Consider the following 24866-nt stretch of genomic DNA (forward strand, 5'->3'; position numbering starts at 1 on the left):
GCCTACGCCTTTTCAAATGGAAAAAAACTCTCTCTCGTCTTCTAAATCTCGTTTGAGTGGATTCATGTTGGCCAGGTAGAGGTTGGTAGAGAGATGAATTCGTACGCATGATCTTCGGGAAATGAAAAAAATTATAATCATTTTAGCAGAAGGATTAAGTCTCCTTCCAGAAATATACTCTCATCTTGTGCCCATGTGGATATTCCTCGCATCCCCCCCGCCCACTTCATCCTCCATCCTAGTCCGCTCATTTAAGATTTTCTGGTGCTCAGAGTATAACACTTGATAACACCGACTCGAAAACTGTACGTATCTTGATACCAAGGTGACCTTTTTGTAATAATCATGCTCAATGACGCATGAAATCAAGGATAAGATGCAGCGTCTCACGCAGGTGACCGCATTTCGGGAGTTTCGCAAATCTTTGCCGAAAGTGCTTCGTTTTCGTATCTTCTTTCAAAAGAGATCCGTTGATAACCCACGTGCATGGGTTCAGTATGTTTTAGCATGCGTCCTCAGAATGCTGGAAATCGTCTTCAACATTCAAACTTGTGCGCGGAGGAAGCGCCTCCTGATGTCGTGATTAAGCACCATATGAAAAACAGATTAGTTTTACGATAAGTAAGATTTTCAGTCCTTGCGCCGTCCAAGAGAGAGAGAGATAGAGAGAGGGGGAATCGTGAGAAAACCCGGCTCCAAACGAGGGGTCGAACTTAGTCCTCTAGTAGGATGAAAATGTCCTTGTCGCTCGTCTAAATAGGCTGTGACTTTACGATCATCGAGTCATATTATAGAAAGGAGTAGTAGTAGTATATAGGGGAGGCGACCGACAGCTGAGGTCATTTGCGCCATTAGAGATGGACAGGAAAGGATGAAGGGTGGAGAGAAACCCGGCGTCGGCATTAGCCTACTATTAACGAAAGGTGCCAAGGGGTCCGCAGCTTAACGTCCCATCCGACGGACGGCGTACTCACTCAAAGTACCCACCTCAAAACACCCCAGGGATCGAGACACCTCTGAAAAATATTCGACACCGCCGGAATTTGAACCCAGGCCTTCTGCGTGGGAAGCCAGTACGGTAGCCGCAGCACCATCTCGATCCCCCCTATAGAAAGGAATTTGTTCCATCCCAAAAGTTTTTATCTTCGAGAAGGCCATGCAAATGGCCTAATAAAGGGACTCACTATAGCCATTCTTCAAGGTTCCTCTTTATGGCGGATTTGATTGTAGATCGGGTCATGGCAACTAAGAAAGAGGCAATGAGGCTCTCACGACACGTGCTGAAATGTGAATTGACCACTGAATTCTATGCAGAATAGTCATTCTTCTGTACCTCGGCATTGTGTATTGTCGCCCTACTAATGAAGTGCGAAAGTCATGGGGCAGCAAAGAAATGCATAAGCGAAGCATGAAGAATATTTTTATATGACAATAAACTAATCAAAGCCAATTTAGTTTGAACTAATTTTAACCAATATAGAGTGATCAAATGCTGTTCACTCCTGGCAGGTACATAGGTTTAGATGGTAGATTTAATTTCTCTCTGCTTTACTTACAACTGACAGGGAATTAAGCGTAATTGAAAAATGTTGAATTGCACTCACTCATCATTTCGCTCGGTCGGTTGAACATAGCAGATCTTCATCGACTCCTTTTCTCGCAATTATTTTTCTTTTTTACCTAAATAAAAACTGAATAGATGAAAAATAATGCAAAAATGTAAGAAATGAATTCGATCACTGTAACATTCTCACTTTTGTTGACGAAAAAAGCCTCAACTTACTGAACACGGACTACTTTTAGTTTATTGAGACATCTGTCCGTGACCTTGTCGTCATAACTTGATACCTTAGGCCTGAGAAAGAGTAATACATTCAAGTCTAACTCAAGGATAACTTCGCATCGTTATGTGACCTTGTCGGTTATGAAATATCGGTAAGCATTCGAATGATATCAGCGACCACACGCTGAGAGAACAGCTGCGGTTTAAATAGGAGTGTCTTCAAATCACACCTTTCTAGGAATGAAATCGAAATTAAAAAAAAAATCTTGCGTGATCTCTATAAAAAATACGTCAATAGTTTATCAGTTCAAGTGCGCTGAGGCTGTAATTTTTATCCATAAATATCTCAAATGCCTTCACCGCTTACTTAAATTCTGATTCCAGCTGGGAAATCCATTTTATTGATATGACCTTTTGCACTTCAAAGACTCATTTTTACTGATGATGAGTTGAAAATTTTTCCTAGCGAGGTTCAATAAGTCTAAATCAGGATTTTCTATCAATTAGGAAATAAAAAGTAAAATTCATAGTTTTTGATGATAAGATGGCGCAGGGGAAGCAGCTGGTCCCCAACCCTGGATACATATATTTCACGCGCCGTAGGACTTTAGCTTTGCACTTTTGCCAATCATACCCAACGGGTTGATTACTTTCATTATCATGGCATTCATTATAAAAATATAACTTTCGTGAACTGTGACCAAAAGTCGGAGTTTTTGCGCAAGTCAATGGAGGTTTGTTAATGTCGCGGGAATATTTACTGTATTCTTGAATTAATAGGCCTTTAACTATGACTATATCGTTCAACAGCAGAGAAAATTGGCCTTACAATTAAAACGCAGCGTTGAATGTAATCTGGCGGAAAGATGCTTAGATTTGTTGCATTCTGCCCTTGCATCTAGGGAAACTAAGCATGATATGTCTCTTATTAGATCTGCTTCGTCGTTAGTTCCGGTATCCAGGCGTAATTTACGTACACGCGACGGTTCGGGGCAGTGATTCGGCTGTATTTAGCTTTCTTTCATCATTTTTTCCGTGGAGAGAGGTCAAAAACGTTCCAGATAGCATAGAATATTTTTTGAAAGGTAATTTCGGGATGGATACTGACTAACTAGCTCTAAATTTCGTAGCCTTACCTAACAAGACACAAGCAAATACCCTAATCTTCGTGTGCGATAAACTCTTCTTCAGCTCTGCGCAATTTATACCTTCCTTAATTCCGTTCAACATACCTCTTCTCCTACTACCCACTCGAGTCCACACGTGTAAGTGTAACCTTTATGGAGGGGTGTATAAATATAAATATATATATATATATATATATATATATATATATATATATATATATATATAGGATCATAAACAAAAGGATAGAGAGTAGGGCAAATGATTACTTAGGGGATGATCAGTTTGGGTTTAGGAAGGGGAGAGGTACGCGTGATGCCATTGCAGTAATGAGATTATTACTCGAGAGGAATATAGAACACAACCAGGAGGTAATTGCCTGTTTCGTAGATTTCGAAAAAGCGTTTGATAGAGTGATTTGGGAAAAACTAATGAGTATATTGCAGAAAATAGGAATAGATTGGAGGGAAAGGAGGCTAATCCGCAACTTGTACATGTCTCAGACTGCTCAGGTGCGGGTGGGAAACGGGGAGTCAGGATGGGCAGTGTTAGGAAGGGGTGTAAGGCAGGGTTGCCCATTATCACCGTTGCTGTTCAACCTGTATGCAGAGGAAATGATCAAAGAGGCATGGGAAGAACTCGAGGTAGGAATGAAAGTGGGCGGGGGATTCGTAAAATCAGTTAGGATTGCTGATGACCAAGCTTTAGTTTGTCAGTCAGCCAAGGGGCTGCAAGCATTGCTGAGTGAATTGGAAATTCAGTGCGACAGGTATGGGATGAGAATCAATATTAATAAAACAAAGGTTATGCGATTTTCTAGAAAGAAAAAGGCCAAGCTTAACATTAAAATAGAAGGGCAAAAACTAGAGCAGGTAGAACAGTTTACGTATCTCGGTAGTGTTTTGGACCAACACGGTCAAAGTAGTAGGGACGTAAGGAGAAGAATTGCGCTAGGCAAAGAGGCTTTCACAAGGAGGAGGGAGTTGATGACGGGGACTTTGAGTAAGGATGTTAAGAAAAGACTCGTAAAAACTTTGATATGGAGCGTAGCTATGAACGGCGCGGAAACGTGGTCATTGAAGAAGGAGGATAGACGTAGACTGGAGGCTTTTGAAATGTGGGTGTGGAGAAGAATGGAGAGGGTGAAATGGACAGTGAAGAAAACAAATGAGGAAGTACTTGGTATGGTAGGCGAAGAAAGTGGTTTGCTGGGAGAAATCCTATGGAGGCAGGAAAAGTGGATGAAGGGGGTATTGACCGGCAGTGGGATGTTGAAGACTGTAATTGAGGGGAGAATGTTAGGCAAACGAGGAAAGGGAAGGAACAGGATAGGGATGTTGGACGGGATGAAGGGAGGAAGAAAGTACTCGGAGATGAAGAGGGGCCTGATATAGAGTAGGATGATGGATTTTGTGTTTTGTTAGGAGTCACAAAATGTTTTATTTAATAGCTGTGTCCATCCAAAAACCTACCTTAACCGGCGGATTGCCTTATAATAATTATTATATATATATACACCGCATACCGATATATATGTATATATATATATATATATAAATATAAATATATATATATATATATATATATATATATATATATATATATATATATATATATATACTACAAGTGGTTGAGAGCATCCGCCCGGCAAGTGGAAAGATCCGGAGTTCAAGTCCCAGTCTATGAAATATTTTTACACTCGTGATTTGCCTGATTCCGCCTTCCCCACCTCTACTGTGTTCGTCCTTTATATGTGTTCCTATCCCTTTTCCTTATATATATATATATTTCTCTGTGAATGAGTGTATATATATATATATATATATATATATATATATATATATATATATATATATATATATATATATATATATATATATATATATATATATATACTCCACGTGCTTACATCCAGCGTGGACCACATGAGCCTCTCAAGAGGGTGATAGGCTGTTTTATAGCTTGCAAGATGGTGCGAATCGCGATCGATGGTTTATTTTTTCCCAACCCGTACCCACACTATTTTGCTTGCTCGAACCGTTCAACTCTCTTACCTTGTGGAATGGGACCTGGGCACCCTCGGCTACGCCCTGCAGCTCTCTCACATACTGCGGGAAGTTCTCCTTGACAGTGGCAAGGGTTGTCTCGTAAGCATGTAGTCCTTCGTCTGTTTCGTACAGTGGTAGATAGATCTTGTTGAGGGGGACGGAGATGGAGAGGAAGCTCTGGATGAGGCCGCGGAACGTCCGACCCTGAAGGCATTGGGTGAGTGGAAAAAAATTGAGAAAAATTGGTGGCAAGGAAATGAGTTTATGTGAAATATAATGTGTCATATACATGTATCTAATTATAATATTCATGGGTATATACATATATATAATATATATATATATATATATATATATATATATATTTATTTATCAACACTAAGATGATGCAAGCAAATGAAAACATAGAGCACACAAAAAAGATTCGCACGAGGGTTGATTAAAATTTCGGTGGTACAATCACCTTCTTTAATAGAAGGAAGGAGAAGGCTAAATAAAAAAGTATATACATATAATTATTATTATTATTATTATATATATTCACACATGTATCGTATATATATGTATATATGTGGGTTTATATATATATATATATATATATGTATATATATATATATATATATATATATATATGTATATATATATATATTTATATATATATTTATTTATTTATAAATACACCCATACTAGAGGTCTGTCCTAAATGTTGTAGGACTCAGTCGATTTGAAAAAATATGTCGCCGGAATAGATACGTTCTCTCAGAAGTCTTCGAAGTAGCACCCTTGTGCGCCCACGCCTCGCCGCCACAGGGTTTATTAACACGCCTCGTACGCCTTCTGGAAGGCGGAGCTCGGAATGCAGCTAAATCCCCTTGTCACGGCATGTTGCAACGCCCCGGGTTCGATTCCCGGGCAAGGCACTCTGAACACCTGCAGCTCCACCCAAGCTATGTGATTTTTCGGGTACCAGGTCTTCCTGGGAAACCATAACCGGCACAGGGAAAGGAACTGGCCCCCCTACCCTGATGTGTGAATTTCACACGCCGTCGGGCTTAGTACTGGGTGAACTCTACCATCACCTACTAAACCGACCTTCGGGTTGATTACTGTGTTTATGGTTTGTATTTATATAGATGGTGTAGAAACACTCACACGAGCAGTATAATATTTGGACGGCACAATAGAACTTCAAATAATATATTAACACTTAAATGGACACTCACATTGTAGATTTTTTAAGCTTTCGGCCTTCTCCGAGGCCTTGTTCAAGTAAGACCTTTTAAGTGGTACTATGTTATTTGTGTTCTATTGTACCGTCCAAATATTATATATATATATATAATGAAATATTATATATATATATATATATATATATATATATATATATATATATATATATAATATATATTTATATATAGTATATGTGTTTATGTAAATATTCTTCTCTGAAGACGGTGGGCGTGTGTTTCCGATTTTTACTTCCATTGATGAAGGCGAAGGGACCGCTGAGACGTTTAAATTTTTGTCCTTTTCCCTGTTTTCATTTTCAGTAGATGTACGAGTATATTTATCTCATACGAGTATATTGTGCCACCGAAACGTTTAAATACACCAGTCTTCTTTTTACGTGCATTCTGATTTTAATTAGGTGCATGTTACACATTCTGTAATGTCTCCGCTCACCATAATTGTTTCTAGTGTGTACGTATACGAGGCTTCGTCGGCAACATAAGTCTTCACACAACCGACCAAAACAATGGCCAGAGATAAAATTAGATACTTAGACAAAAGCGGGTGCGCACTTATGTAATCTTACTTACAATAATAATACGAACTAGTTCAGATTTTTCATCAATAGATGTACGATATTATCCTAATTAACGTTAGACCCAAAGAAAAGTAAGATGCGCTGAACAAAAGAAAACCAATAAAAAGTGGAAAAAACCATTTGGCAGTTTTTGTCCCACACTTTAAACAAAATTTAAGGGACTTTTATAAATCTTACTGTAGAGGAATGAATATATGTTTGCGGGGCCTCCCAAGCCAGTCCTAGGATCGGTAATTCATGATATTGAAAACCCTTATCTCGGATTTGGTGCAGGTTTATGAAGACAACGCTAAATTGGCGAATAAAATCTATATTTTTAAAAGTTTGATACCGATAATCGGTCAATTTTTCTTCCATTTACTGGGTAGGCCGTACGTAATATGATGACGATAAAAATTTTTAGAAAAATTTAAATGTCTTGTTTTGTTTATTTATGCACAAATATCTATGTGACGTGATTGGCATTCTGTATTTCACTAACGTAACTTTAATTTTTTAGGTTTGGAGGAAAATAATACGTTAAGTATACGATATACAACCTTCAGATTTACATGTGATCGTTTTATACATATATGCATATAGAGCTAATCTAACTGGAATCCTTAAAGTGTAAATACCCCTCATCACCACGAATTCCTTATGATTTTACTTAATTAAATTTGTTGTAGCAATCAGCTTAATTTTTTTATAATGTGAGCCATGGCAGCAACCAGTCAGTAATAACGGCAGTCAATAATGATGTGTTTTTGCTTAAGTGAAATTTTTTTCAACCCTTAGGGTTATGGAGTTACAATAAAAATGTTTTTGAAGAAAATAATGTGAGATTACTTTCTTACCCTCCAGATGCCTCTGGTGGTCCATGCGCCCCTTTGAATATCGTTTAACCTTTGGGTTGTCATCGGATTTCATTTGGGCCGAACCATGGAGTCGACACAATACCTAAAGTTGGGACTCGAACACGCGACCTTTGAGTTAGGCGAGCGCGTTTAGTAACCTGACTACCCCGGCCGACGTCGTGCGTTGTATTAAATATAGAAAACTGTGGTGCATTGGGAGTTTGAAGAGCTTGAATATTTCCGAGTTTTCCGCTTCCATATTATTCTCTTCCGTATTCGAGCGAAATGTGGAAATTCGTGTTTAGGTGATCGATGTGACCTTGAGAATGACTTTCATTCATCGGCGTTTCTGAGCGTTGCTGTTTTCACATCTTATATACTTACCTATCCCAAGTTGAAAACTCAGTGTGACGTAAATTCCACGCATGGCGACACTGTTATTATATTTGCGGTGCCCCAATGAACGGTGTACACCATCGTGCATAGGTCTCTTATTTTCAAGGAAACAGTGGATATATAGGTAAGTGCCACTTCGACCATGCTTTCCGTGCCAGCCACTACTATGGAAAAAAAAAAAAAATAATTCAATCGATTAGAAGAAAGCTTTCAACGAAAATCTTTTCTTTCTATTCTTTTTTTTTTGTAGTTTCAACACTTCCATGCTGACTTTACGCTGACACTAGTGCTTATTCAAAAGTAGCACACATTTCCATCGCATAAAAATGGAACATTAATTGCGAATTCATGAAGTTCATAGTGTGCAAATAAGTTGTTTGCGTCGCATTCATGTAATCGGTCGAGAAAATAGCTGATCATTAAACGTGATTGGGATTAGATTTTGTGTTTAGAGGCGTGCAATTTATGATCGCTGGCATATCGCCGCTGTGGAGAATCATGTTTCGGAAGCGTTTCTAGGGTGTCTGACTCTCGTATTCCGCCGCCTTAGGTGAACGGTGAGGATTTACGCTTATGAAAGTGGTAGCACTTGTTAGCTGACGTCCTGATAGAAATAATACCAGTCGGTATTCAAAAGCCGCCGTTCTTTAAAGGAGCAACGGTCAAACTCCGTGTGATGCAGATATATTAGAAGTGAGGTAATATTGAAAATAAATTTAAAATACTTCGCCTTTCCACATAAACCACTTTTATTACGACCTAGGACCTGATGATGTTATACCATAACGAAACCTAGGTCGTAATAAAAGTGGTTTATGTGGAAAGGCGAAGTATTTTAAATATGAAGAATTTCCACCAAGTGACGCCAGAAACTGTTTCATTCATCAAGTGAGGTAATAGTTATTTTGATTCTTCACGACCGTAGTAGGTAGGTTTATTTGGATCGGAAATTTTCTCTCAAATACGCTTAATAAATTTCTGTGTTTTGTTGGTGATCGTTTTCTGTTACTACATACATGGAAATTCAAACGGTGGCATATAAAAAAAGTCCCATTCTCGGAAAAAATTTTATCAGATTGATAAATCAATGTGATCCATTCCCGTAGTACCTTCTAGATGAATTGGTCTCGGGATTTCCACTGAGAGAGATCTTCCATTCCACCTAAAGTTTCGAAACTTGACCTTATCAACTTCCCTCAAAATCTGTAAGTGATCTATCTTTATATCTTATTCTTTAATGGTGGGTAACCCCTTGAGACGGCATACTCAACACTGCCATTAACTTACCATTTTTTACAACGGCCGTCAATTATCTGTTCACCGCGTCGCTCAAAGCGTGTACCTATAATTCACCGCAACCGCTTTCGAAAGGGCATCGGTGGTTATTGAGCAGGTAATTTATTTGCACAAAGGTAATTTTCGCGCATTTTTTCCTCTGAAGTTTGGTATCTCAATGCACTCTCATGTAAATGGGAGTTCTTGGAGGAGTAAATGGGAAACAGATTCAGGTGTATCTGAAAGTCGATGAACAAAACTGTTGAATTAGCATTATATATTATCCTTGGATGTTTACATCACCACTTTCAACCACAATTGGCAAAGAGTTTCGTACTGACTCACTGCGAGTTTTGTTGAAAACGTCCTGTAATCGTCCCAGGGTCTGTAATTAATTGTACCAGGATTTGTGAATCTTTCTATATTATGGAAATAATGCTTGAATGGCTCGATAACTCGTCAGCAATTCCATACTGACATTCAACTGCTGAAACCGGTAGTGATGTAATAAATGTGTGTAAAATGGCCAATCATCATTTTTTTACTATAACCTTCTCAGGTCTTTCTCATGATCTCGGTCTGATGTAAAATCAATGGCATCGTTGGATTACACTCGCACTATTGAAGCTGATTTTATTCACTGCCGGCATTTAAATGATATTTTGGTGTGTGCGCAATTATATATTGAGTATTATCGCCATCATCAAGAAAGCTATTGCACAGTATATATGTTCTAATAGTTTGCATTGCCACAAATCATTACAACTCCAACACATTTTACCTCCCTTGATGCCTAGCCAAACTTTTCTCCTTCTCATTCTCTTTTGCAATATTTTTCTCCCTTTAATCTTCAAAATTACCTGTGCCTCTAAATATATCGAACCCAAGAAATTGAATGGTTCTGTTTCTACTTTAGAAGTACGCGGAACTGAGATGACGATTCAGAGCAAGCAACAACTACAACTGGAGTATATTCACAGACCAAATTCAATGCTGATCAGGCCAAAAATTAAGCTCGCTTTGGGTGCTGGTAACTAAATACTAACGTTATTGAACTACAAAACGCAGTACATTTCCATTTCTAGTCAATAGTTTTCAAACAACATCCTGCAACGATGAAGAATTCTGCATGTCCGGGTTTTCACCGCGTTGTTGTTTGAAGCCGACAACAGTTTCGCCGAAGTTTCATCCGGCGTCTTCAGGTCTTCGACCTGAAGACGCCGGATGAAACTTCGGCGAAACTGTTGTCGGCTTCAAACAACAACGCGGTGAAAACCCGGACATGCAGAATTCTTCAAGCCACCGCCGCGAAAATCTACGCAGCCATATATCCTGCAACGATATTTCATAACCGCGGCAGCATAACAGCCTAGTGGGTAGAGCAATCAAATACTGACAACAGTGGACCCCAAAACTTAATTTAGGTGATGCTTCTGACTAGCACGGGATCTACGTATATTACGATTGGGACGATATACTATATTCGAAACACTATATGGTTGATTTTGGCTTTGCTGGTTATATGAATTATACAAAAACATTAGGGTATTATTTTGTAGGTAAATACATATAAGATACTGCATCCCAGTAGTACATGAAAATGTGGCCGATAGACTACGTGGAAGATATTTTCGAAGGGTGATATGTGTAATATACATAGTTGATAAAATTGATACATAATGTGTTCGATGTTAAAGAGATGAAAGATATTGTTAATAATGCTTATTATAGTTGGTCATACTATAAATCACATTGTCTCTATTGGTAGACATAACCATAATCATGTTCTCGATATTAATTTTTTAATGTTCGGTCGAGATTGGAAAATTGGATTGCACAGCTCAAGCATAGAGCCGTGTGAAGTTGGTTGGGGGCCGAATGTATTTTTACGTTACTTTTGATTCACAAACGGCCAGCATTCGAAAATATACGCCTGATTTCGCCTCGTAACTCGGCTCCACTATCGTCTGGATTATTGAAAGACAAAAATATTTCACCCTCTCTCTTCACATGACGCGGCGATATATGTACAGTACAGGTATATTAAATATTGCGCCATCATCGTTATTTCCATCTCTGCGCCTGCCCTATTTGAAATCAATTTTTTTAAATGTTTTAAAGTGAATATAAAAGTTAGTTTATGATGATCGTGCAAATAACTGATAAAAGATCTCACCTGGAAGCCATAATATACCTCGCAAGGCTTTACCGTCGCTATCAGGTTTCCATCAAAGCGTGCTCTGAATAGTGGAGACCCCACTGCATTAAGCAATCTTTCCTCCACAAGAAGACTTCCTCTTGTACGCGTTGGTCTAACAGGGATGGGTAATATTCACTGCATTTGGGTCTAGCGTCTGTTAAGGAAATTTTACTGGTGCCATAAAGCACGGTTTCTATTTCGTTAAAGTTATCTTCGCACTCACTTAAAAATGTTTATTTTAATGAAATTCAGTGCCCATTGTTGAAAAACCTTTAAACTCGTAGATACAATTTTTTATCTTCATCATGAAATTACGAAGATTTTATGGTGAAATCATCTATCGTAGAAACCTGAACTCAGTGAAAGTTCATATTTATTCCGACAGAAATAAAATTTCCGAACAAAAATTTCACCTAGTAGCTTTTGCCTCTCAGCCACACTGACTTCACCTCTTCATCCTCCCACCCTTGGCTTTCATAACTATTTTTGTATATATATATAGGCTGTAGTTTGGAAATACAGCATACTGGAAGATGAAATAGAAACACGTGCCATGAATAAATTGCGAAATTTTTACTCAGTTATTTTATTTCTGTTTACGGATGGATTTATATGATGGAAGAGAAGAACATGACATGAAATTAACACTTCGATTATTATCATTAAAATCCATATGTGCTGATAGACAGTGTCAGGTGGCACACAATTCCCAAATAATCACAAAGGTATATTCAATGATTACATTGTATTATAGTTCTAAATCAATAAAATTGCACTCAATACTGTTCTCGAATACTCTAGTATTCGCGAACACTAACGAATCCGCCCCCCCCCCACATGAGTCATTTCGATGGAATTAACGGAGAGTCTACCTCTAGGTGAGTCAAGAGAGAATTTGGCAATATGGAATAGGTGAACTTTGGTGTTGTTTGCATAAAATATTTTGGCATAATCCGCTGATTCACTATGATTCATGATGATATTTTCTATCAGATCACCTTGAAATATCCAGTAACATAATAGCTGAGGAACGCAGGAAAGAGAAATGTCTAGCTTTCTATCCGCCCGAAAGTCTGTAGGGTGTCTCTAGAAACCCAACTTTCGACATACGTATTTTTACAATTCCTAATTCTCCAATTCCATCCCGCGCTAAGCCGTCCATAATCTTTTTATAGTTTAACGTTGTTTCAGTTGGAGAAATGTACGGACTCGCGTTATTTGCCTTTGTCGCGATAAAAATTAGATTATTTGTGAAGAAACTGTCACATTGTCATCAATTAAGATAACTCGGACTGGTATTTATCGTGGTCATATAGTATTATTTGTTTCGCTATCGTATGCAAATGCTATCTTACGGATTGGTTGCTAATAACTCACAGAACCCCGCACGGGTAATAAGTCGAGCGCTTTCTTCAATTTTCGCCCCACCTGGACAAGCGGGGAGATTCTTTCCTCAAATTAGTCATATTCTGTTATTAGGCAGTTGCTTGTCGCCTCACAACCCGGAAATTCCACGCCTGAAGTGTTCGAATTAGTTCCATCGGGACTTCTTACGAGACCCACTCCAACTATTTCGTCCTGCGAAATTAGCTGCCCTTTTTTTGCTCTCCCGCCGTGTTTTCGTTACGATATTAGGATCTCCAATGACCGACACCTCATGTAACCGAAAATTCATTAGGTGACGAAACCGCAACCTTGGCTGATCCCTAGCCAGTTGGTCAAGCACGAACCCTGCCATAGTTTTGAATTCGTTCGTTACCCTGACGCATCTTTTGTTGGGGAGGTATGGTATCTCTGAAATATGCAGGTGACCATTTTCAGATCCAGTATTTTTGTTTTCGCGAAAAGCTATTGATATCCCATATTTACGTGAATGCATTTTTAATATAAAAAAGCAACAGTGATAGTGTTTTATGCATAGGAATTTTGCTTTTTCATGAAAAATTATCATTTCTCAGTGAAAGGAGAAATTCAACATTCGCATTTTATGAAGTTGCCACTAATACGGTATATTCGATTTCATAGCAGGGATTTCTGTTGCATTCCGCCACTGAAAGGAATTCTAAGAGCCATTTTAACTTTATTTTGATGATGCCATGGGAAAAAGCGTTACTGTACTAGATGAATTTTGACGTAGAATGCCCACTTGGATATATTTTGCGAAAATTCCTTATCAGTACTTCTATCTTAATTTAACAATTACCGATTATTAGAATTTTTTTAGCTAAGTTAAAGCTCATGAGCGTGAGCAAGAGAAAAACTATAAATGAACAATATATTGTTACAAATATATTAAAGATGATGAATATTGTAGAGTACATTCGTAAAAGTTAGATAATGTATATACTATCCGAAGGAAACCTTAAAAACATAAAAAAATATCAAATATTTTTGCAAGATTTTTGAAAATGTTTGTAATAAATCAAAACAAGGTTCGAGGAATATTGTAATATATATGAGAAATAATCGGTGATGCCCTCGGTGAGAAAATCCGAAGACCGCCAAAAAATGCCGGTAGAAAAAATAGCGTAGGCTAGCAACCATCCGACGCGATCACGGGGTAAGCGGTAACACCATCGAATGAAATTCTCATTCCTAGTTTCCAGTTAAGATGTAGTTTTTGGGTGACGTTAAAGGCTGATATCCGCGGGTACTCACCCAAAGCGCACCTGAAGTCCTACGATACGCGCTTCTGCTAGTAAGATATGATAAGAAACATGATAAAAAGGGGATTTAAAAGAGTGCATTATGGAACATAAAAAAGGAGCCACGCGTATTCCATTCCGACGTGAAGTTTTTAAAAGGGACACGCTTTTGTTTCATAAAAAAATGCGTATTTCACCTGAGTACGCGAAATCTTTAGAAAATTCCAAATTCACCTACAGCATTTTGTCACAGGTATAGGGATACGATTAAGAAAAGACGCGAGTTTATGGTACAACTTCACCGTCCCGCCGGCAGGCAACCGGCCTTCGTCCCCGTGGAATAGTGCGTGTTGGCATGGAAGCATACCATTCCACTGAGTATGGTTGATTGTGTCACCTTCAGGGTGAATATTATAATTACAACCAGTGGAAATGCGGGAAAGATAGGCATCAGGTAAACGGCTGAGAGTCCCGATGTGCAGGAAGTACTATTTTTTCATTAAGATTTGCATCGCTTTGCACTTTCCAGCAGCCAGCACGTGCAACGGACTTCGAGCCTTAGGAATACCAGTTGTTCCCGTAATTGGATTGTCGGTGAAATATCACCTGGCATCTTTTCATGGTGTACTCAATCCAACAAATACCATTAAACCACCCGCACAACACTCCTGCAAAAGGTGAGGTTTGTTTTCGCGATTCACTTTGTTGCCCACCGGATTAATCCTGGGCAAATTGCCAAGGGATATCATTCTCGTCTTCTGCGCGTGTTCACATATTTTACCTTCCGCTTGAATTTCCCATACCTTGAACTAATGTGTGTCAGAAGGAGACCTGCGAGACAAGTGTAAAACGGAGGACAAAACAGTGTTTGCCAAACCGGGAAATCGGGGGTGTATATACATGTATGCTAAATATAGCAATGCTAAACGATTTAAATAAGAATAACACATGTGAAAGGGAGAGAGGAGGAATTCCCGGGGGTAAAGCGTTGGAATACTGACCGGGGGCCCCGGTTTCACTTCCCCGGTAATCAGCACGTTCAAATTGTCCGGCCTGAATATAACTCACTAAACAACAGAAGTGCCATTAGTTACCTCCTCTCGCATGCAACTTTACTCCTCTTTCTCCCTGCCTTCAACCCCTTCCTCGCTCATCCTCTAACCCTATCCCACCTTCACCGTTGACCCCACCTTGAAGAAAGTGCATCGCGGGTCTTACTTCGTCTTCGCAGGCCCTCTCTTCGTCTGATGAGAGCAACATGAGCGTCGAAACGTTTAAAAAACTTGTCTCTTCATGTGAATAATATATATGTGAATCGCCCTGTAACCTCATATTTAGTGCCGTCACTGTCGGATGTATAATTTTTTTCCGTGAAGTTTTCTTATCTCTTTATTCGTTCGTACAAACACGTAATTATCTCATCTGATTTTCCTTTGCTTAATTTTTAAAACTGTTTTTAAACTATCTAGTGTCTCTCCGTATATGTATATATATGTATGTGTGTGTGTGTATATATATATATATATATATATATATATATATATATATATATATATATATATATATATATAAATTACATATCCTCGATAGCTCAAGTGGTTAAGAGCATCCGCCCGGCAAGTGGAAAGATCCGGTGTTCGAGTCCCGGTTGAGGAAATATTTTTACTCTTGTGATCCGTTCGATTCCGCCTTCCCCACCTCTATTGTGTTCGTCCTTTATACGTGTTCCTATCCCTTTTCCTTATATATGTTTCTGTATATATGAGTATTTATTCGCCGTTTGGCGGGATTTCGTGTTTGAATGTGTATTTGGCCAATGTGGCTCATCTCTTTCTTCTGGCTATGCGTGCCACGAAACGCACTGTTCTTTTCCTGTATGATGTTGTATGAATTCTAACCACTGTCCTTTCCTCTTGTGTATTGTCTATTTCTCCTTTGGTGGGTGAAACAGCCCCCTGACGCCATCTCTTGGCTAAAAGAATCGGGGCGCTTGGCGACATATAGTATAAGACCCACGGATCTCAGGGTAAATTACATATCCTCGATAGCTCAAGTGGTTAAGAGCATCCGCCCGGCAAGTGGAAAGATCCGGTGTTCGAGTCCCGGTTGAGGAAATATTTTTACTCTTGTGATCCGTTCGATTCCGCCTTCCCCACCTCTATTGTGTTCGTCCTTTATACGTGTTCCTATCCCTTTTCCTTATATATGTTTCTGTATATATGAGTATTTATTCGCCGTTTGGCGGGATTTCGTGTTTGAATATATATATATATATATATATATATATATATATATATATATATATATATATATATATATATATATATATATATATATATATATATATATATATATGAGTATTTGTTCACCGTTTGGCGGGATTTCGTGTTTGAATGTGTGTGTGTGTATATATACAGGTATATATTTATACCTGTATATATATTTATTGGATTACTGACTGAGGGCCCAAGTTCGATTCCCGGGCAAGCCTCTCTGGTTACCTGCAGCTCCACCCAAGTTCTGCGATTTTCCAGGTACCAGATCTTCCTGGGAAACCATAACCGGCACAGGGAAAGGAACTGGCCCCCCTACCCTGATGTGTGAATTTCACACGCCGTCGGGCTTAGTACTGGGTGAACTCCACCATCACCTACCAAACCGACCTTCGGGTAGATTAGTTTGTTTATGGTATACTAAGGTATACAGGTACTATACGGTAATTAACCACAATACTAATACTGATATGCAGTACAAATGCCCGAATAGGCTTTCAAACTCGCTATGACCGAGTGACCGTTAACATACTCGAACTCACTCAGGAAACTCAAAATTTAAACAACCTAAAGCTAAATTCCAAAGAAACTGCGGGAGATGCCGCAACAGTAACTTTTAACGGAGTCATTCGCTAATGTGCATTTCAATGCAACAATTTCAGAGTGTAAAAATCATTCGCCTTGACTGGGATTCGAACCCAGATCCCTCAATATAGGATATGAAAATGCACATTAGCGGATGACTCCGTTAAAAGTTACTGTTGCGGCATCTCCCGCAGTTTCTTTGGAATTTGTCAAAGTGAAAACACCATAAGTGTTTAAAGTTGGCTTTAACCTCGTGGACTGTGGCGCCTCGCGCACGACTACGAATGCCTGTGACATTGTATGTACGGTATTTCGTCACAACATCTTGTTCCTTTAAAAGCCCCAAAATTTCAGAGTTTAAGAGGACGCCTCGGTAGCTTAAGTGGCTAAAGCACTCGACCGGATATTGAGGGATCTGGGTTCGAATCCCAGTCAAGGCGAATGATTTTTACACTCTGAAATTGTTGAACCTAAAGCTACTAAATTAGAGCCGTAGGAGCCAACCAATGTTACACTATTACATTGTAGCCGCTGAATCCAGCATGGTGACACACCTTAGGCAATCCCTCTCAAATCCATATTAGCGGGCGGCAAAAAAAATCAACTTGCTTTCGCGTTTACTACTCGTACACTGCAGTGTTTGCATTCCCGGAGTTTCCTACAAGCATTTAACCTCACCCCACCCTAACTTAAAATCATTCTTGCGGCACCATATATCATTTAAATTTTCCGGCTTCAAGTATACTTTCCACGCACAATAATTGAATCTGAATTACAACTAAAATAAATGCAACACGCATTCCCATCTTTAACTCCGTAGCTCAGAGAAGATGGGCAGGGCAAATAATTTCTTCTTCAACCCAACCTAATCTTATTTATGCAAACATTTATTTCTGATTATTGCATTTTTCACACTCTCAGTGTCGTTATTATGTGACACCTTTCCGCCTATAATCAGATCTCATTTCATCGTATGTAGAAACCCCATTAAATTATGTAGTGTACTCTGAAGTGCAGCTAGATGAATTACCGGATTATAAACTCAACGAACCTCTTTAAGGCAATAACATTCGGCCATTGAGTAAATTAATTTGTAAAAAGTAACAATATAGGATTTGAGATTAAGCCAACAGCAGATTTAATAAACTTGTGCGAGTCAACTTATTTCGTTTGTTGACTTGGTTCTTTGTCCTTAATCCTCCAAGCGTGAAGAGATCTTTGTTCAATGCAAGGTGTTCATTTTTGAATTCCTGCATACAAGTTCTTAGCCTGATTACAAAGATAAAAGTTTACACTTCTCCGAGCCTGAGCCGAGAGAAATAGGGGGTCAGCCGACCCATAATATTTCTAGAAAACTTGCGTCCTCTGGAACTTTTCTGGACGACATTTTTCTAGATTTTAAGAAAGCCTTCGGCAAAGTACCTCACAGGAAACACCTCGCAAAGCTAGAAGCATATGGCATAAATAAAAATATCCGGGGCTAGATTAAAGACTTTTGGAATGGTCGAGTACAAAGAGTAGCCATAGATGGAGTGAGTTCGTATACAGTACAAGTTACTTAACGCGTTCCCCAGGGAAGCGTTATCGGACCTCTTTTATTCCTACTTTACGTTAACGACATTGACTCCATAGTCACCAGTACGTAAGATACGTTTATTTGCCGATGATGCACTGGTTTTTTGTGATATCCGTGATCCTGAGGACACAGCAGCCTTATCAGATGACCTTAATGCTATACAGCTCTGGTGCGACACTTTGCAATTAGACCTAAACTTAAAAAAAAGCGTAGGGTGGAATGTTTAGAAAAAGAGGTATTCCCTCCCGAAGGCCTACTCCATCGGTAATACCGCAATGGAATGTGTTGACTCAATTAAATACCTTGGCGTTACCCTCACTCACGATCTCTCCTAAGGGAAACTCATTCGGGGAATATGTGTACAAGAAAACAAAAAAATAGGATTTATTAGAAGGGTACTGGGTAAAAGCGATGAAAATGTCAAAGAGATATAGTATATATATATGTATATATTTATGTATGCATGTATGTATATGTATATATATGTATATGTATATGAATATATATATATATATATATATATATATATATATATATACATATATATACACACACATACATACATCAAATTAGAACTAATGTCTTCGAGTCTGGTCGTCCGGATGAACTGTGAGCCAGCTTAGAGCCGAGGTGAGTTCCTCCGATTTCTTTTTGGAGGCAAAAATGTTTACATTCACGCTCAAGAAAACGGAGCCGGGGACCGTTATTGCCCATCAGGCACTTAAACACTTATATATTATTTCCTTCCACGTAGGATTTCTCGAACTAACTCCGTCGAAATTTGTCACTACCACGGAGCCCATTGTAGCTTGAATTTTCCGGAGACCGACTTTTATTCCGAAAAAGGTAAAGGCTACATCATGTGAGGACTATAGGACAATGTTTGATATCCCACGCAGCTAAAGTTGTTCTCAGGATCATAAACAAAGGATAGAGAGTAGGGCAAATGATTACTTGGGGGATGATCAGTTTGGGTTTAGGAAGGGGAGAGGTACGCGTGATGCCATTACAATAATAAGGTTATTAATCGAGAGGAATACAGAACACAACCAGGAGGTATTTGCCTGTTTTGTAGATTTTGAAAAGCGTTTGATAGAGTGAATTGGGAAAAAACTATATATTGCAGAGAATAGGAATAGATTGGAGGGAAATGAGGCTAATCCGCAACCTGTACATATCTCAGACTGCTCAGGTGATTTAGGCCATTTCAACTGAGAAAATGTATAAATTAAATAAAGTCTAAACCACGGTTTAACTCCATTTCATGACATTACCAAAACTTAGATATTTAAATGAAATAGAAATAAAAAGATATGAACCGCAAGAAATATTTGCAAAATATTAGTGTGGTAAAGTTTTAAATCTCGTAATTGCGCATACGCTGAAGGCAACCGCTCTCACCTCTGGAGCGTAGGACGAGGAGGCAAACGTGACGCTTCTTGGGCGAGATAAACATAGTGTTTGTACATCCCTCCATGCCTAACTACGCCCATTTGTTTACTGATATCACGGCTGAAATCCTCGTTTGAGAACATTATTGGTGTTCTCACTTCTCTTAGAAGGTCTTTTGACGCGAAAATTTGCTTTTTATGGGTAGCTCGCTTCTACTATCTCCATTTACATCCAGCTTAATAAATAACTCCTACTTTATTGCCATCGGATCGCAAACATAAGATTGCATTGAAAATTTCACCCTTATTGAATGATATTCTGTGATTATGCGAAGCGAGTTTACAGGCTATAGCGTCTTCATGTCTCACTTCGTCCGAAATTATAGACGAAGGTGAGTTGCAAATTTTTTCCACTAAGAAAATGACCGTTCTTTGATGAAGATAGATGTGCCAATCCCACGCATTGCACCGCATAACGACTTTGTGGAAATCGCTTGAGGAAACCGTACAATCTCAATGATTAGTTATTTTTCTATAAATTATAGTGGCTTAGGCCAAACCGGTTGCTAGTTATTTCCGAATTTATAAGATATAAATGAGTAATGAAAGATGTTCCGTCATACAGTACGGGAGGCTACTTAAAAAAGTTTTACAATGGGGAAAATTCTTCGTCAGTTAGCTTTTTGTCCAGTAGCGGATAGAAATCATTAAACAAGATGAACTATCGCAGTGTTAATTTGGTGACGGCAATTTTCGTATGATTTTTTGCGGCACTTAATCGAAAGTATATTTTAAATCTACATATTATTCCACGTTTAGCTCTGAATTCTTTGTCCCTGATTTTATAATCACTGAAAACTAATTTTATCCATAGCAATGAATTTACAATACACTTGCAATGATTGAAATCCCTTCGCTGACTGACAAAATACAGTTTGGTCATCAGTAAACCTACCTGATTTAATGTATACCCTGCCGACTTTCATTCTTATCTATAGTTCTTCCCATGCCTCTTTAATCATTTCCTCCACGTACACGTTGAACAGCACCAGTGATAATAAATTTAACAAATTACGACTCTTCAATTTTGTTATAAATGAGATAGAAATAAAAAGATATGGTACGCAAGAAATATTTTGGTGGCGTCATTTCAGTCCCATACCCCATTTTTCCTTAACCCTGCCTTACTGCTCTTCCTAACGCAGCCCATCCGGACTTTTCAACCCCCCCTAACACCCGAGCAGTCTGAGACTTGTTGAGCTTGCGAATTAGCCTTCTATTCCTCCAATCTATTCCAATTTTCTTCAATATAATCATAAGTTTATCCAATTCACCCAATGAAACGCCTTTTCGAAATCTAAGAAACAGGTAACTACGTCCTGATTGTATTTCATATTCCTATCGATTAGTGATCTATTACTGCAGTGGCATCACGCATGCCTTTCTCCTCTTCCTAAAACTAAACTGATCATTCTACGAGTAATGATTTGACCTATTGGGAGTTCACTGACCTAGGGTTAGGGACGAGTTCACTTTCGGAAGAATTAACTAGGAGTTAGATAGGAGTACATTTTGGGGTCACTTGATAACGCTGAAAGATTAAACAAGTTCCCTAAAATTAGTTCTCCTTATGATTGATGATCCTGAGAACCACTTAAGCTGCATTCGAAATCAAACTTATTGTTCTTTAGTTCTCACATGAGGTGGCCTTTAGATTTTTTGGAATAGGAACTAACACTGATTTGACAATCTCTTCCGACCTGATACATTCCTCATAGATGCTACGAATTAGTCAATATTTCTTAATCTAATAGTAAAGTAGTTCCACAGGAATATTATCTAGCCCCAAGACCTGGTTTGATTTATGCCTTTAACGCCCTTTCTATCTCATCGTCGAGTATGGCTGGACCTTATATATGCTATCTTCATCTACGTAATCTTCTCTTTCTGTGTTTAAGCTTGCAGACATAAGTTCTTTAACAGTTCCTTTATATATTCCTTTCATCTCTCTAGGATCTTCTCTGTTTCAACTATTATTTTACCCGAATTATCTTTAACTGTTAACACAAATTTTCCCTTCTTACTTCCTGATAGTGTTTTAAGCGTTTTTCTATAGCGCACCAATTCCACTCCTCCTCTGTAAACTTTCCATATCCTCACTCTGCGTCTTCCATCACGCTTTTTTTGCTCTATTTTTTACCGTCTCAATGTATTATTTAACTCCTTGTACTACCTTTTACCTAGCTCTGTATTTAAATTCTTCCTTATTCTTCCCTAATCTATATTTCTAGTCACATCATCTGTGATCCATCGTTTCCTTACCCATTTCCTATTAACAGTTCCTATAGTTTCTTTTGCAGCTTTCGATATCCATTTTTTGATAGATTTCCATTTTTCCTCGATGGGACTCAGCTCCTTTTCCTCACTCATGATTTTCACTACAGCCAGCTGATACTCTTTCCTTGTCATTCCAGTTAATGCTTTTACATACTATTTATTAACCCGCCCTTATCTTTTTGAATCGGACGCTACACTTAATGAGTTCTAAATTGTAATCAGAGTCCGCATTCACTCCCGGGAAACTTCGGAATGATCACGCTGTTCCTAAATATGTGTATAGCAATAATATAATTTAACTGATATATTTCTGAGTCACTTGGAATTTACCATGTATGCCTACGCCTCTTTTGGTGATGATTTACCCCTGTCTCCTACAGAACTCAATTGCTTTCTCCCCGCGGTCATTCCATTTACCCCAACCGTAATCCCCCCCTCATCACCATCTCTTCCTTTCTCTAAAATTGTCAGATTATTCACCTCCAAAAGTCGTCTGCATTGTGACATTGAATGACCCCAAACTCGATCAAGCTCGAAGAGAACAGTGATAAGTGTTGTAACTGATTTATTGTAATTGAAAGACCACGAATGTGAAAAATACCGGCGCATGTTAATTGACTTTAAGTGTCGAGAAACAGGCCAGAGCTCCCCTATGCGAAATAAATAGTCGTTATGTGTCAATTATCTCTTATTCTCATGCTAGAATATTGAATATTCTTAGAACTCGTCACATAACTTCCATTAATAATCCATTATCGCGGAAATAGTTTCAAATGCGAAACATAGCTCCATAGACATTTCTTTGGAGCAAGGAAACAACGCTTGAGCGAAAACATTATAGTCATCTCACTGTTTTCGTCAGTTGTATTCTCACATAATTAATATCGCTCATGATACTCTTAGTTTGCTGTATTTATTAATCACATTACTATTATTTATTGTCATGATAAACAGTAGTTATGAGAGAATATCCATGGGAAAATTTTCTTGTAGCAGAAATATATCAATGGTGCCCATGCATACAAGTTAAGCTGTCTTCAATTCACCATAGTTTGTTCTCCTTTAGAAGACACATGTCTCTTACATTATCTTGACAATCATTCACGTCTATTAATTGTTTACTCCGGGAGAATTCAACATTCAGGCGTTCCTAGCGTTCATTTAACTCGATAATTTTCACACATTCAAGTTCTCTGTCCCGACACTCTTAAAATATTTTGTGTCGGCAATAGATAGCTAGTAATTTTAACCTTTAATTCAAACTATTCTCGGTCTCGAGAGCCATAATTAAGAAGAAATTGATGATAGAATCGCAAAAAATTCATGGATAGCAATCATAATAATAAGTGGGAAGTAATTAGGGACCAACTGACTAAGAAACTGTAGTTTTTGTGTGAATTTGGATGGAGTACTTAAAGAGGATATGTTCGAGACTTTCGTAGTGATTAACCACAATATCTGATTGCGACTCTATACTTTCCTCAGAAAGTTAAGACATGCATCCAGTCATTGAGTCCTTCTACGTCTTGCCCATTTGTGAGGTAATATATTCTTTGCGGTCATGGGATACACGAGAGTTAATGGGAATTAGCATTGCGCCACCTACAAACTGGTACATGGCATGGGAGGAGCCATTTGTGGATATTCTAATTGGAAGGAGTTGCTCATTTATTTTTTTATAGAAGCACTTAATTGAAACGTCAGCTGTTTTCGTACTGAATACATGGATTCCATTATCTACCTTATATGCTTATATTTATGCCAAATAATGGCCTTAATTAAACTATTACGTCAATTTTAACGGCGATTTAAAGTGATATGAACTCTCTAAAAATATAGTCGAAGTATTTAGGTAATTATTAAATTTTGAAACGGCCTGCAGAATGAAATACCGAAATATTTGATATTCTTAAAATTTCAGGAATTAAAGATTCCATGAATATATGAAAACAGAAAAACAGGGGTTAAATGAGAAGGGATGTGAGATGGAAGGTGTCAGAGAATGAGGACTGAATGATTTTTATTGAATGGATAGCTGTAATCAAACAACCTTCTGATAGAAACAGAAATATCGGGAAATTTCTAGGAATGATTCCATATTTAATTTTCCATTTTATTCTAATAATTTGGTCGATCTTAATATTCTCACTTAATTCTCATTCTAACTCATGTTTTTATCCTTTGATCTCAATTTGCTGAGTTTAACGAGAGTCATGCTGTGGGCCCCCTAACGCTATCCCTGCTAATTGATTACATATTTTTATTCACAAATGAAATACTATTAATTAGCTATTTCAGCTTGGTAAACACTTGGAAACCATATTGACAATGCACACAATGAAAGGGGAGAGTTGCCAAGAAATTGTTACAATGAGTTTAATTTGCTGTTACATGAGTCCTACTACATTAATTATATGAGACAGTACATTAATCACATGATCGCGCATTGTTTCTTTAGGTTTTTGTCATAAATTCCTTTTTTATACTTAAACAACTTAATATTTCCCTCTGGTCGGGTCTTATTCGAAAGTTCCACTCGCAGGCTTGTAGGGAAACCTGCTTTTGTTT

At 38.3% G+C, this 24866-nt stretch overlaps 1 protein-coding gene across 1 annotated transcript in view; it reads right to left on the reverse strand.

Annotated features, from left to right (window-relative positions):
- Window positions 1-24866, reverse strand: part of t (C45 family peptidase tan) — a 64960-nt gene that overhangs the window by 34888 nt on the left and 5206 nt on the right. The window contains exon 2 of the mRNA XM_071590816.1: window positions 4963-5160. Coding sequence (XP_071446917.1) covers window positions 4963-5160 — 198 coding nt within the window. The remainder of the gene's footprint in view (window positions 1-4962; window positions 5161-24866) is intronic.

The sequence above is a fragment of the Hetaerina americana genome, unplaced genomic scaffold, assembly GCF_022747635.1.
Source record: "Hetaerina americana unplaced genomic scaffold, ioHetAmer1.1.p SCAF_4, whole genome shotgun sequence".
In the NCBI taxonomy this organism is placed as follows: domain Eukaryota; kingdom Metazoa; phylum Arthropoda; class Insecta; order Odonata; family Calopterygidae; genus Hetaerina; species Hetaerina americana.